This window comes from Centruroides sculpturatus, unplaced genomic scaffold (genome assembly GCF_000671375.1).
Source record: "Centruroides sculpturatus isolate CEXI.00-Female unplaced genomic scaffold, Cexi_2.0 scaffold2020, whole genome shotgun sequence".
NCBI lineage: Eukaryota > Metazoa > Arthropoda > Arachnida > Scorpiones > Buthidae > Centruroides > Centruroides sculpturatus.
Window position 1 is genome coordinate 12,677 of NW_019386456.1, and position 16,744 is coordinate 29,420.

Below are 16,744 nucleotides of genomic sequence, written 5' to 3' on the forward strand. Positions count from 1 at the left end.
TTAAAAATTTATTTTGCTCTTTACATTCAGTTAAAAACATTCTCCTTTTGATTTTAATATTTCAGCGTTGCCAGTTAAGAAATGAACCCAATAAGAAATTTTTATAATTCCTATTCAATGAAACTTTCACATTAAGTGGTAGTTCAGCATATGCTAGTGTGAAGTTCCTGAAAAAAACTCCATTGTTAAAACCGATCAAAGATCCGATTCCGTTGCGCTTGTCATGTGAAACAGCGACCAGAAAAAAATGCTATTAATGTAAAACTTGACGCAATAAATGTATACGAGCGTCCTCTAGTAGGGAAGGGCCATTGACAAGGGACTTAGCAATTAGAACACAGTGAAATTTTTAAAAAGAAAAAAGGTTAATTACATCGCGTCGGATCTTTAAAATTCTAACTTCATAGACTAGACAACAACAAGGGAATATGAGCGAAAGTTTAAATTCCCGTCAACACCCTTTGTCAAGGATGGTATCGGGTAGATTATCCGAAGCTGAACTTCTCGTCACCCGAACAGGTCTTGTCTTTCACTTGAACTACCTGAACAGTCGTAGTTAGTGTCGAATCAATTAGTTTAAAATCTTAAACGAGTTTCGAAAGTTTTTAAATTAATAACTTATTATAGTTTATCTACTTTTTATTCATTTTTAACAAAGAAATAAAGGTTTACTAAATGAAAAAATTCAACGAGGTATATCATTCCCATATGAATACAATTGAATAATATCGAGCTTAACTAAAGTTACACCACTGAACGTTGAATATATTGTTAAATCGTGAGTTATTAGGAGAGTGTATTATTAAACCTTCGAGAGAGAGAGTTTACAAATATTAAGATGTACTACTTCAACTGTATATCTTGAGCTATATCTTCGGATCGACGACGAAGCTTTGATGAGGCGAGACGACGTCAGTGGAGGTAAAGAGAAGTATGATGAGCAAAGTGGAAACAATCTTCTTATTTGGCAGTGCACAAAGTTATATTTTTAGTCTGAAACATTCTTCTATGTGTTTATGGATGTCTTCTATGGCATCTTCATATTATGGAGGACTGCCTGTCATCTATGTGACAATGTCAGATTTCTATTCTGCCGTCTGTATGGCACATCTCTTCTTTCGTAGACTACCCAGATAATGGCGGGAAAATCGCCCTGTTTATCGACTTTCTGACCAATAGCAATCCTCGATTCAACTCTGCTGACAGGTTACAGAGGGGTAAATAGCCAGATCTTTTCACTAACATAAAAAACAAACTGTTTTAAAGAAAAGTTGATTTCCTTTTCTCTCGTAAAAGTGTCGAATGTCTTCCTTTTTTCGTAAGCATTTCCAAAAAAAAAAAACTGAATATATTTCCCACGCTAATTATGATAAAATCCCATATCTCACAATCGTAAGTTTATTTAAGAAAGCATATTATAGATAGCTAAATGACAATGGATTAGGCAAGGCATTCTAAACCTCGATAAAACCCTCTGGTGTTTACAACACTGCGAATTCTTTCCAGTACCTCTACAGTGGTAGTATGACACAGTAATTACTCAGCCATTCGAAAATGTAAATAATTTTTAGAATTTCTATTGATTCAAACTGTTTATAATTAGATGAATTTAACTATAAATTAATATTGCTGATAAAATAATGATACCGATTTTTACAGATCTAATTTTCGGATTAATTTACCATTAGAGCATCACTTTCAATTATGGCTATGTGTAAGAATAAAAATTGCAATGTTATCTATGTCAAATTATCGGCAATTTTCCGTCGTTTTGGGTATCGAGTCGCACAATATCCGTTATGGTTCATATTTGTGCCTATCGTCGTTACAATCATCTCAACAGCTGGCTTTTTTCGTTTGAAATTAACTACAAATGTCCATTATTTGTTCTTTAATTCTGACAGCAGAATCGTGCAGGCAAAATCCGTAATCGACAACTTGTATCCAAAAAATTACACAAATTATGATATTCTACGATCAACCGAATTTGAAAAATATGGAGCTGTAATAGCAACTGCAAAGAATGGACAATCTATGTTTTTAAACAGTACTTTTGAAAAATTAGATATCTTGGATCAAGAAATACGCAATATGACAATACAGTGGAATGGTAGAAGTTTAAAATTCGCTGATATCTGCTGTAAAATCGACGGACAATGTATTCAAAATGATATATTGAAGATGAAGAGCAGAATAGTGGATTTCAAGAATGGAAATTTCAAAATAAGGTATGAATTAATTATGTAATTCAATTCACTTATAAGATTATTCAAATAAGCGAGAGCGTTGTAAAATATATATCTTTCTTAATAAAAATATTGTGTCGAAGAAAGATGTTATTGTAACACATTGAAAAACTGCTAAAAGTATGCCTTTCTAGTCGATATTTGCATTTATTACCGTGTAAAAAGTCCATAAATTTCCACATTACTGTTGCGAGAGTGAAGGAATCGACTGCTGAGTAGTGTTATACATTCGTCAATGATGTCCCATTGTCATTTTGCTCTCAGTTATTGTATTTACACAATATACAGTAGACCCCCCTATAACGCTTAGATACGTTTCACGCTAAACGAAAATTACGTTGTAGGAATGATTATATACATGAGCCAATCGCAGCCCGATAGGTGGGAACTTTACGGACTAAGGCTGTTTGATAGGTTTTCTTCTATAAAATTAACCGATTCTAGACTAATTCCACTCAACATTTCCAAAATACGTATAATTTTTTGGGAATAATCTGTATAAACTATGCTATAAACAAAAAATTATAGGATTACTTACCGAGTGTGTACCGTTCGACTACGCCGTTGCTTAAAGCTGGTTTTCATCGCGGAACAGCACGCGAAACGACGGCCGCAATTTCTGATAACGAATTTTTGGCAGAAAAATAACTTGACCTTTGGAGACATCATTAATATAAATAATTTTTATGGCCGTTGAATAAGAAGTGTTTCTTTCACAAGAAATGTATAAAATTAGTGCTGTATTAGACTTACGGTACCTAATTTACATACTGTACAGACGATAATAAACTCAACTTACTAGCCTAAAATCTCCGTAGCGTGTTGCCAGGCGGCAGAAAGCATATATATAATTATAATAAAGTTACAATAAATTAAGTTAATATATAATTATATATACAGTACCTAATTTATATATAATTAATATATAATTATATGTACAGTACCTAATTTATATATAATTTATATATAATACTAAACAGACGATAGCAAACTCAATTTAGCCGCTCCGTAGCGTGGCGCAGGGTCGGAGGAAAGTAGTTCGGCTGCTCATCCACTATTGGTCCAGACTCTATCAATCTTGTCGCGAAACGACGTTATAGGAGGTATTTTATACGGAACTTTCTACAATTTTTTCGCTACGTTATAGGAATTGTCGTTATAGGAACGTACGTTATAGGGGGGTCGACTGTAATAACTAAAATGTTTGTTACTAAACTTTAACTCCAGATTAAATTAAATAGAAATATTTTTTATTATTATAAGTGTTCGTTTAAAACAAGAAACTAGTATATTAGGATTTAAAATTTTTGAATATATTATTAAATATATTGTTATATTTCAGGTATCCAATTGATATCAATTCGAAATCCTCCAAACTTGAAATTTCTGCTATAAATTTAGGTGGTGTCACAACAGATAAAGATAATGTTGTCAAAGCTTTCAAAGCGGTGCGACTGCTGTATTTTATTGATGGCGGCAATTATACGAAATACGAAATTGCTTCATTGTGGGAGGAAAATTTCTTAAAATTGATAAATAAATTGGAATTCGAAACAATAAAAATTTCAGTACTTTCTGGGAATAGCATCGAAGATGAGTTAAATAATTTAACAGTGAATAACTTACCAAGTATAATCATTTCGCAGATTATTGTGTGTTCTTTTGCTGTGCTAACTTGCATGACTACTGACTGCGTAAGTAGCAAACCATGGATTGGTGTGGCCGGATATTTATCATCCATTTTAGGTGCTGCTACTGCGTTTGGATTGCTGTTGCTGTTTGGTATGGAGTACGTAGACATGAATACGCTCGTTCCTTTAGTTGTTCTAGGTTTGATATTGCTAATCACAATAGTCTATAATGAAAATTGTTTCAATTTTCGTTTGGTATTCTATATATTACGACGTTTTCATTTTAGGTGTTGGAATTGACGATTCCTTCGTCATGTTGTCAGCTTTCAAGAAAACTAATCCAGAAGATGATATACAGAAACGAATGGCTGACACATATTCAGAAGCTGCCACTTCAGTCACCATTACTACACTAACAAATGTGGCATCATCATTTATTGGTCTTACACTACCGTATTCAGTATGTAGAATAATGTGTGTCTACTTGGCATTTAGTTTTGTATTTTCTTATCTATATCAGCTACTGTTTTTTGGAGGATGTCTGGTGTTAAGCGGCTACAGAGAAAGTAGAAATCTGCATGCTTTATACTGTTCACCTGTGAACTGGAATCAGACATCAGGTAAATGTGTTTGCATTAAATTACTTATATAAAATTAAATAACACATTTTATTGAAATTATTATCATATAATACGGACATTTGAGGAAAGGATTTTAGATGTTAACAAATAGTGTTATTTGCGCAGTGGCATATTTAGAATTTTGAAATTATATGCAACTTTTAATGTAGACTGAATATGATCTAAGAATCCTGTAGTTTTAAATCATTGTTATTAGAATTACTACAATTACATATTCTTGTATAATTCATAATACATATTCCCATATGCACAATTATAAAAATTCACATATTGCAAGTAATTAACGAATATTTTTACATTTATAGGTTTAATGAGAATAATAACAGTTGGATTTTCAAGTAGAAGACAATCCAATTTAAATACCGAAAAGTGGAATTTTTACAGAGACGAATTAGGTAGAATACTGAGTTACAGAATAACAAAGTTCATTGTTGTTATCGGTTTTATTATATTTATATCGTTCGGAATATATTTCACAAATTACATAAAATACGATTTAATATATTCTAACTTATTTCATAAAAATTCTTATGCTATCAATTTTGTCGACGATAATTTCAAGTACTTTTCTGAATACAGAGATAGAATACAAGTAGTTATCAATTCGCCATTAGATTACTCGAATAAGAAAGTACAACAGCAAATTGAAAATTTGACAGTTGATTTAGAAAATGTTCCCGGAATGAGTCGATATAATCTGACTGAATCGTGGTTAAGAGCTTTTATCAAATTTGCTAAAAATCCGTTTTCTTGGGTCTTTTTAAGTGAATACAATATGAGCCATCCCGAGCACTTCGTGAAAGCTATCCATGATGTATTCTTCAAATTCAACTTTGCTAAACGTTTCAAGAACGATATTTTATTCGATAAAGACAAGAAAACAATTATTTCTTCTAGATTTTTTGTAAATTCTAAGACAATCGATGGTTTTGCTAAACAAATCGAACTTCTTAATCATTTACATGATGTGATCGATTCTTCTGGTTTGGATGTGATGATTTACTGTTACGAATTCTTAGCTGCTGATTCATTTGTAAACATTCTCCCATACATAATTCAATGTGTTTTTGCGAGTTGCCTAATAGTAATAGTAATATTCTTCTTATTTATTCCAAACTTGCACTGTGTAATTTGCGTTAGCTTCAGTGTTGCGTCAGTTGTCACATCGGCAATTACTTATGCCTGTGCCTGGGGTGTAACTATTAATGCACCTCTTTTGCTTACGTTAACTCTTCTTGCAGGATTTTCTGTTGATTACGTATCTCATATATCATGCGCTTTTGTATGTAGTAAAGCGGATACACCGGAAGAGAAAATGAAACATGCTCTACAAATTGCTGGTCATCCTATTATTCAAGCTACAGGTTCGACAATTTTAGGAATTTCGTCTATACTTATTAGTCCTAATCGTATGTTTCACGACATTTTTAAGATTGTGTTTTTGACAGCACTATTTGCTTCATTTCATGCACTATTTTTGTTACCTGTTCTGCTTAACATTTGGGATAATATTGTTTTAATTATCAGAAAGAAGAAAAATAGTAGAGAGGAACAGCAACTGTCTAATACATCAAATGTAATATCACAGTTGTTAAACAATACAGATCGAATTAGTAATAATACGTAATATAACGTTTAAATTCTCAAATTGCTTTCACTTACTCATTCTGTCATCACTAAGTTTTTGAATATTGTTATTCTGTTATGTGTTCGATACATTTTAGCAAATTATCCTTTTTAATGTATTCCTTATTTAACAATTTTCAGAGCTATTTCGCAGTCTGAATAAACCCGAATTTGGTATGATAATAATATAGCGCATGTTGATTATATTTTTATACCTAAACTTATAATTATAAATTAAAATTGTGATTTGTGCTATTAATGTGGATTTGCAAGAGATAATGCAACAGGTACTGTGTTATATTTTTCTGCTGTATTCTATCGTGTATTACAGAAAGCATTCACATATGTTTTACATGTCATCTTCAGAATCTTTAATGAAGAAAGACAATTGCAATTTTACAAATATTCCTCTTTTGTATTTCACTGCATTTTTAAGCTTTTTGATTCACATTCTTTTTTTAACATTGGGGTGAATCGTAAAGAATAATTTTTCAACAACACATACAATTTGAATGCTTTATTTTAAATACAGTAATCCTTGAATTTCGAACGCCACGCTTTCCGAACAATTCGGTTTACGAACGAGCAACTCAGCACAGCCAGCCACAGATGGTGAAGTTCCTATATTTTCTATGTTAATTCAATGCTCGACCAATCAACGACAGAACTACCGATTCAGAAGTTAGTGGCGATGAGATCGCTTAGCCTCATTAGACGAATCATCGATGACGTTACTATTTTAATTATATTTCAATGCTCATACGGGAAAGATACTACTTTCGTTTTTCGGTTCGCGCTGCAGTTGAGTTTAAATTAAATTAATTAATAAAATCGGCGTTAATTGACATTCAATTCACATAATATCATTTGTCCGCATGTCTGTCTGTTTTCTGTTAATCTCAAGAACGGAGTAAGACAGATGAGAGTCGAGACTAGATGTGGAAACGGCAATGGAAGTAGGCCCAAATACTATGTTGGAACTTCTGCTGTAAAACGGAAATTACGTTTTTTCAATTCGGTTTTCTCCCCTGAAAGAAGTTAATTAATGATTAACACGAGTCTACTGTTCAAGAAAACGCAGGGGCAAGCCACTACTAATTTCAGAAGGAGAGCTTATCTATATATAGATAATATTATATTATATTGCCTTTATAGGCATTTATATGCATGAAATTCATCTTAAAAAGGTAAAAAAAATCTTTTTTTTTCTGTAGTTGGGAACATATTAATTAATTTAGTTTTATTATATAAATTTTCTGAATTTCGTACATAAATTTTAATTTCATCCGTGATTTCATTTACGTTTAAGTATAATAGGTCTACTATTTTTACAAGTGTATTTTGATCCAGCCTACTTACCTTTTTTATATTTTGTACAACAATTAGTATGATTGTTTACTGTAGAATTTTAGTATTTTGTTGTAATATATGTTTCATTTACGTAATACATGCGAAATTACTTCATTATTGTAATGTTTGTTTAATTTTATGTATTTTATGTTTTATTGTTAATTAACTCTTCAGGAGTGTTTTGTTTGTGATTCATATTTAAAGCAACCGCATGACTAATATACGCGGGTTTTTCAAATATGTACAACAGGCAAGTCTTAAGACCTGACGAAGGTGACATTTTAAAATATTACCTGTGATATTCGAAGTAAAAATTTGTTATGTAAATTCTATGTGCCGAAATTCGTTAGTAAGTTTAAATTAATCGCACCACTATTAAACATCGCCTCTTTTAATTACAATCTGTTCCGAAATGATAGAATCACTGTAAAAAATGATGGCATTAATAAAATAATATAAACTACAATACAGATCTTCATAATTAATAATTAAGCAGTCATCCTTCGGCCTGATTGGTTTAATTCCTTCTCAATTTCTGTCATTTTGTCACATAAACACTCATTTTTTCCCTTTTGTAATTGTTTGTAAAGAATATTACAAACAGTAACAGAGAAATTAATTATTGATTTATAAGGATATCGTGTAAAAATTATATTATCAAAAATAGTAATAAAATAAAAATACAAATGAATTTTGACAATGTTGTGTAATATTGTAATATTACATTATTCATAGTGTTAATAAAATATTAATTGGAAGTCTTTTCGTTTCTTAAAAATAATAGTATTGTCAAAACTTATTAATCAGTAGATATATCTCTGGTATCTATTTGATATATATGAATTAGCAAGAACGATTCACGAAATTATTACTGTTATACGAAGGTTAAATATATTTCTCAGATACCTTCGGAATAAGCAACACAATTCGACTCTTAATGACTATCTTCTTAAAATGTCAGGTTTCTTCGACGAAAATGAATAGTGTTGTTCCATGTAGATACTTTTAGAAAACAAACGATTCCTTAATTGATACGCAATAGCATTGTCTTCACTGATAATATTGATAAATAAACGTGATACCTCTCGCTATGCATCGAGATCAGCAATGACGATGGATTATTAATTGCATTAAGTCGTACAATGAGGTTTCTTTTTGTAATTAAAACGTAATATTTTTCAACCCTAACTGTTGGTTTTCATAGAGTATTTTGTATATTTTAAATTTATCTTATTTCCTTATTTTGTTTTTATCATTCTTCAGTAAGTTGTAAATATTAGATGCCATTTTGTACAGAATCTTTATGTTTTTTTTTTTTCAAGTTGCTATTTTATTTATTATGTTTCACAATCGTTTGTTCTATTTAAATTATTGATTCTGTTAATGTTTTTAAAGTTCTATTTTTATATCCTACTAACTCCTAATGTGTTTTTCTATAGCATTCGCTGACGTACATATAGTAGTACCACGTTATTCAAAAATCATTTAAAACAGACTTCATCAGAGAGGTAGGTGTACTGTACTCATTACAATGAAGACCGAGTGGGTCCCAAAGCAGCAATTAATACTTTGTTCATTATTCCATGACATTGAATGACGGCATGGTTCTAAAGTCAATACGTCAGTCAGTAATTAAGTTTACGCACGTATAACGTCTAACATACAGAAAAAAAGCTCCAAATGTACGGTCCTGTTAATGGTTTCTGTGAGCACTACTGTGTATGGGATAGTTGTGGATAAGAAATTGTAATGTTTCCGAGGCGTGAAATACCCCAAGCAGCTCTCATGCCTCGTGGGTTTGGCAATTGCCCCATTGTTAACACATTGCTACGGTTCGAATCCACCATTGATTTATATGTCTATCGGTTGCGAAATAATGTCACACTTTTTCCTTTCTGAATGGCAATCAGAATAACGACTTTTTTATAGCCCAAGATATGAAGCAAATTGTTAATTCGATAAGAGTATACACTTTTTTCTGGCGAGTCCTACTTGTTGTTTCACAATGTATAATGGCAACAAATTGCATTAATTTGTATATTCGTAGTAGTAGTTTAAATATTTAAATGTATGTAAAACTGTACGAGTTATAAAATATTTAAAATACAGCAAATAATAGTAAAGTCAATCGGATAGAAAATCAAAATCATATTAATGCCAACTTTATTTATATAATAAAAAAAAGTAATACAGCAATTACCATTGTGCAAAAGAATACAATAGATCTGATTTCGTGTGTTTATAACTATTCAAACTTTAAACATAAATATTACAATTACAGATTATTTTTCGAACTGGTTAAGAAATTGCTTACTACAAGTTATTATTATTTGCCTTAAAATTCCTTTTATTAGAACCCAATTTCATCTACAATCCACTAAAACATATAATTTTGAATTTATGCATTTTTTATTTTCTATGATAAAAATTATAATGTAAAGCATTATCAGGCTATCTTTATGAGATTTTCTACCCTTTAATATAAAGAGTTATACGAGAAACTAACATTTGCAAAACGCAATATACTAATCAATGTATAAAAGCATTAAATTTCAGCTATTAATCTCATATTATTATTTCGGTTTAAAAACCCTAAAACTTTTAATATATATCGATATTATAGTGTCTTTTCTATTGATTGGATTATGGATTAAATTATAATAACTAGTACTTTATATAACCAGTCCAATTGTATAGAATTATAATATTTATCCTCAATGGTAAATAGGTTTGTATATACACACGAAATCAAATGTATTCTCTCTTAGTTTGTTCTCTTCTATTGTAACTGCTGATTTTTATACAAAGTGCAGTTACATAGATAAAAACAAGTCAAATACAAACACGCAAAAGACTATTGTAAATTCTTCCCTACAGCATTGTGTTGGCAGTCACTAAAAGAGACATGATTTATTTTCAGATTCTCTTAGCAATGATCTTTCATTTATCATCTGCTGAATTTTCTAACGGTAAGAAAACAATTACCATATTTAATAATAGAATTTTTGAACGTATTAGTTTAATTATTAAATAATTTTTGCTAAGTACAGAAAAAAATTAAATTGTTCTTTTACCAATCTAACTCAATATAGAATGAATATGTTGTATAAACCTGCTAAGTTACTAATTACATAAAAAATTAATGCATACTTATAAACGTTTTTTATAATATGGATCCAAAATTGATCGTATTTCTAGTATTATTTTGCATTCTTACAGAGGTAGTGAGAGATGAACAATAGGTAAAATATCTGTCGAGATCTAAATGTATATACGGTATTGTTAATTCTCTTAAAACACTATAAATAGTTTAAGAAAATTAATAACAGAACTTACAGTTTTATGATAGTATAGAGGAAAATGTAGACAAATTTGCTGTGTAATTATCGACAATGCATACTGTTAGCAAATTCACATTTATATATTTATATAGCCTAGATGTTAAGAGATCATATATAATAGATAAGAAACACCGTACTCAGTAAAATTTGAATAAAAATTCTATTGTTTTAAGGTAAATGCTAAGTAAACATCTCATTATTTTTGGTGTATAAAGAGGAGACACTAACATATTAACTTCTTATTTGAGAAACGATATACATAGGGGAGACCGGGGCAAGATCGGCATGTTAAGTTTTACTTAAGTTTTGTGTAATAAATACTGCTGTAAACTGAAAAAAAGCTTTGCATATTGTCTATTGGAATGTTACCTTACTATAGAACTGGTTAAAATCAGTTTGGAAATAAAAATAATTAAAATAATTACAACTTTACAAGAAGAGAGAAATTGACGAAGTTGCCCCGGGTATAGGGGCAAGATCGGCAACTTCTCTCTTTTTGTAAAGTTGTAATTATTTTAATTATTTTTATTAAAGTTGCCCCTGGTATAGGGGCAACAGTAATGGGGCAAGATAGGCACGTATATAAAATTATGTTATTAACAATGTATAAGTTGGAATTCACTATTAAAACAAAGAAATACAAATCCAACACCCATTTAATATTATTACAACGAAATGCAAGTTCAAAGACATATATACATGAATAACAAATGCAAACATGTTTTCATTTATCATCTGTTTGATTTTTATCCTTTGCTTCTAATGTGGCTTTATGTTGCCGATCTTACCCCGCTAGTCATGATTTCGAAACATTAAGTACAACCCTGAGAACAGAATGCCAAGCCACGATCTGGCCACGTGAATAAGTTGAAGTTACATCCTTCTAACAGGAAAAGTAACTTTCGTTATCATGGAATTATAACAAAACCTGCCAATTCAATATAAATGGAAAAAAAATATTATATGGAATTGAACGAAAATGAAAATTTGCTTGATAATTCAACTACGCTTGTTGGAGAACAATAAAAACACTACACTCAACAAGCCACCAATAAAACTCAACTGCCTAACCTATAATCAAAGTCTCCTTTTAATTTGTTTTTTAAAAAAAGCGCTTGACAAACTTGCCCCGCATGCCGAAGTTGCCCCGATCTTCCCTATATCACGTAAAAGCTAATTGAATTTTTAATACTCTGTATAGAAATATATTTAAAAGATTTGAAAGTATGCATTTGTATTGTTCTATGGCACCACATATTTCTTGGTATAAAAATGATTAATTTAGATTTCGATTCCATCCTTTTATAATTTTAATTTTTATATCGATAAATTAATAAATTTCATAACGTACCAGAAGTAATAAAAATAAGGTTTTCTTAAAAATAAAATATATTAAATAAAAGTAAACATTTGTATAAATCTCGCAATTTTATTAACGGCCATCGCAGAAAATTGTAACTTGTTTTGGATTTGTGTCTATTGAAAGTGCTAGGTGTAAGGAATTTCTTAAGCTTATCGCCGAGGTGTTGGTTTCGAGGCTTACAGATGAATTTAAGTTATTGCATATAGTATCTAGAATGCAGGAAAATAATATTAAATTCACTCCACAAATTACTCTTGCTAGGCGAACATGCAAGAAATTAAATCCAGTTTTGTTTAATCCATTTGATAGATCGTAATGTTCACTTGTAGAATAAATTACTCTACAGGTAATCTTCAGCAGATCAGGAAACATCTTGTGTTTTATCAGCTTGGTATTAATTCTGGTGTCATTGGTAAGGCAAATAAAAGTTGGCATGTCGTTATTTGTTTTCGAGTTCTATTGTATATGATATTTTGAAAATTTGAGAATAATTTATAAAAAGTAAATTGGCCCACAGTTACCATCTATAGAAAGTTGTTTACGATTAACTTTAATGTTTGCTATTAGTTAAACTGCCTTGTAAATACGCGAAAACTTTTGTCGTGTGTTAACAATAGGTAATCAAACCAGATAATTATAAATCTTTGTAATAGTGTATTTTCACAATTGAAGAATAAATTCTTTATATTTGGAGATCAGCCGAATAAAAAGAATGGCTGTTATTTTACTTTTTAAATGTGTGTCCAACTAAAAGTATTATCTCCGTCGTATATATTTTTTAGAATTTTAATGTAATTACAATTCATTAAATTGTAATTACATTACAATTTAATGAATTGTAATGTAATTATCTGTGTAAGCAGAATGTAAGATTTAGTCCACGTTTCTTAGTACGATTTACAAATAAATCCAAACTACACATCAACGTTTTCTGGTGATATTATAAGGCGATGACTGCAATGTCCGGATTGCATGGAACTTTGGAAAATAAAACGTCGATAATCCGATACAATTACATTGTAAATAAGCCGGATTAACGAATTTTTTGTGAATATTCATGATTGGCCTCTCTATAAGTGTAGTTTAGTCTGTTAACAAGACTCAAACTCGCGACCAACTGAAACGTTATGTACTCGGTCACCGGTACGTGATAATTCGATAAAATGTATTGTTTACATAAAATCATAAAATTGACCAAATTATCAAAACTCAACTATATATTAATGTATTCGATCCTTTTCCAGAATTACACAACGAAAAAATACCACTAAGAGTGTCTGGAGTTGCTGTAAGTATGATTTAATTTAGATATTTCAGGTTAAAATTACACGTTTACCTGTAACTTTACAAACTCTGTAGAATGGAGTTTACATGAAATACGATGAAAATGATAGAATTATTAATGGCTTGCTGTTTGAAACATTTATGACAATTGTAAATAAAGGAAATTTCCAGTAAGTATTGTTTAACCTTTAAATAATTACTTGTATAGTCTTTAGAAGCTAATTAGTTAAGGATAATGCTTATAAATCCTTAATACAAAATCCGAGCCACATACAAACTATGTTATTTCTTCAGCACAAGTAGCCAATAACTAATATTCATAGACAATTAGGTATGGAAGCAAATTCTAATGTTATACGTATTATTTTAATAAAATATTATGTAAAACTAAACAGGAGACATTTAATAGAGTAAATAATATAAATGAAATTGTTTCTTGTGTAGAAGACACAGAAATTAAGTGTTACCAATATCCTTGAATATTTCATACCTTTANTTCTATGGCACCACATATTTCTTGGTATAAAAATGATTAATTTAGATTTCGATTCCATCCTTTTATAATTTTAATTTTTATATCGATAAATTAATAAATTTCATAACGTACCAGAAGTAATAAAAATAAGGTTTTCTTAAAAATAAAATATATTAACAAGACTCAAACTCGCGACCAACTGAAACGTTATGTACTCGATCACCGGTACGTGATAATTCGATAAAATGTATTGTTTACATAAAATCATAAAATTGACCAAATTATCAAAACTCAACTATATATTAATGTATTCGATCCTTTTCCAGAATTACACAACGAAAAAATACCACTAAGAGTGTCTGGAGTTGCTGTAAGTATGATTTAATTTAGATATTTCAGGTTAAAATTACACGTTTACCTGTAACTTTACAAACTCTGTAGAATGGAGTTTACATGAAATACGATGAAAATGATAGAATTATTAATGGCTTGCTGTTTGAAACATTTATGACAATTGTAAATAAAGGAAATTTCCAGTAAGTATTGTTTAACCTTTAAATAATTACTTGTATAGTCTTTAGAAGCTAATTAGTTAAGGATAATGCTTATAAATCCTTAATACAAAATCCGAGCCACATACAAACTATGTTATTTCTTCAGCACAAGTAGCCAATAACTAATATTCATAGACAATTAGGTATGGAAGCAAATTCTAATGTTATACGTATTATTTTAATAAAATATTATGTAAAACTAAACAGGAGACATTTAATAGAGTAAATAATGTAAATGAAATTGTTTCTTGTGCAGAAGACACAGAAATTAAGTGTTACCAATATCCTTGAATATTTCATACCTTTAAATATTATGCATGTACAATTGTCTTTTAAAATTTCACTAATGGAACGTTATTTACCATATATTTTATTTAATTTTTCATTATATTAAACCGCGATTACTCATTTTAACTATTTGTAAATTATGTATTAGTTACGAGGTAGTCAAGCCTTTGGCCACCAATTTTGGAGTGAAAACTGCAAACGGAAGTTGGACCGGAATGATTAGGCAACTTTCCAATGATGTAAGTCATCAATTTTTCAATAAACGGACATTATAAAAATTAAAGCCGTGCTTACACTTTATTAAACAACACATAGAAATGCCCATACTGACCCCTCTTTCAAATTAAGTTTCTACTGTATCTACACTTTACTGCCTGAGTCTTTACCACTTACTGTATGAAAATATACTTAGAATCTATTTCTGAAATATCTTTACGGTTTTTCTTTGCCGCTATTGAAGATAATTTCAATCCTTCAACTTCATTTTAAAAAAGAATGTACGGGGGGGTGATGAGACATTAAACCTGTCTCTGTGAGCGCCCGAGCACCCATACATTGAAGCACTTTGGGCACGTACTTTGTTTTTGTCTCGTTTTCTTTTTCTTACTTTCCAAAGGGACTCGAAACAACAGAAAATTCGTGACTTCTAGCCTATTCTATAAATATAAAACGATATTTGGCTATTGACCTATGCAACTCTGTCCTATATTGACCAAAATCCTATTCTTCTTTTTAAGGTCGAATTGGCTTCGAGTGCAATCTTGTGGGAGCGATGCTCCGACGTTGAACCATAGACTTTGAAGCTCTTTGCGTGATGTACAATGCCCCTTTTTTATCGCGCGTGATTTTATTTTAGTCTGCGAGCGCAGTTATCTGTCAATATCTCTTTACCAAGAATAATCGTTTGAATCCAGATGTGAAAGCATGAACAATGAAATCCCACACTAAAAAATTCTAAAAATGTGTTCCAGGAATATTATCAAAAGTGCTTAAAAATTCTTTACGTTCAAAAGTACTAAACTTTGAATCTAATCAATATTTTGAAGTAAAAAATATACATCATAACTAATTTAAAAAAAACACTTTCACATGTCATAAGAATCATTAAACATATAATAAGATTGATTTTATTTCTATGCAATTAAATTTTTTATATTACTAAAATTATAAATCCCGTACAATTACTAATTAAATTTATAATTCCAGGAAGCGGATATTGGATACACCCCACTCTTAATATCGTACGAACGATTTAAAGTTGTGGATTTTTCCATTCAAGTGGTATTTTCGAGATTAATATTTGCTGTTAAGCCGCCTAAATTCGAACAAAATTGGACATCTTTAATACGACCATTTTCTAAAGAAGTAAGAATTTTAAACAGAAATAATTAACAAAGACGAAAATAGTTCATTAAATGGAAAATTTTAAATTACGGAGATTTTATAATTTAATATTAATGAAGTAGACTGGCTTTTATTTTTATCATTAATTTCGGAAATTTAAATCTTTTATACGATTTCTTTTCCTACAACGTGCGGTTGATAGAGTAAGTTCGTGTTACTGATCTTAAATACTGCTTTAAATTCAGTAGTCTAGTTTATTTACCATACAGTAGCTGTTGCTAAATTTGGCTGCAAACACACTATCTGGAACTCACAAGTGACCGAGTGACACTAATGAACATTGGTGGTTAGTCGTAGGTAGGGATTGTATACCGGTTTACCGATTTACCGGTTAACCAATAAATTGACAAAAAAACATTCGGTAACCTTACCGGTAAATTTTTGAAATTTACCGATAAATTTTTGAAATTTACCGGTAATTCGGTAAATGAAAAATTCATGCTACAAATTTTTATGTAGAGAATATTGTGTTTATAGATATGTAAAAGGGTTAAAGGGACATTGATAAAAAAAAAAAAAAAAAAAAAAAAAAAAAAAAAAA

General features: G+C 30.2%; 1 protein-coding gene across 1 annotated transcript; it reads left to right on the forward strand.

The window, feature by feature from the left end:
- Positions 1–1,704: 1,704 nt before the first annotated feature.
- LOC111615028 (patched domain-containing protein 3-like) lies at positions 1,705–6,145 on the forward strand. The gene is made up of 7 exons (XM_023356404.1): positions 1,705–2,228; positions 3,589–3,694; positions 3,893–4,076; positions 4,165–4,337; positions 4,398–4,497; positions 4,824–4,941; positions 5,098–6,145. Exons 1-7 carry the CDS (start codon positions 1,705–1,707, stop codon positions 6,143–6,145), a joined length of 2,253 nt encoding a protein of 750 aa, XP_023212172.1.
- Positions 6,146–16,744: the final 10,599 nt, after the last annotated feature.

Excerpts from the sequence above, each read along its gene's own strand:
- LOC111615028 (XM_023356404.1), top strand. The coding sequence starts at position 1,705 with ATGGCTATGTGTAAGAATAAAAATTGCAATGTTATCTATGTCAAATTA. Across the intron at positions 2,229-3,588 it reads AATGGAAATTTCAAAATAAG|GTATCCAATTGATATCAATT; the intron begins GTATGAATTAAT and ends GTTATATTTCAG. Across the intron at positions 4,077-4,164 it reads CGTTCCTTTAGTTGTTCTAG|GTGTTGGAATTGACGATTCC; the intron begins GTTTGATATTGC and ends TTTTCATTTTAG.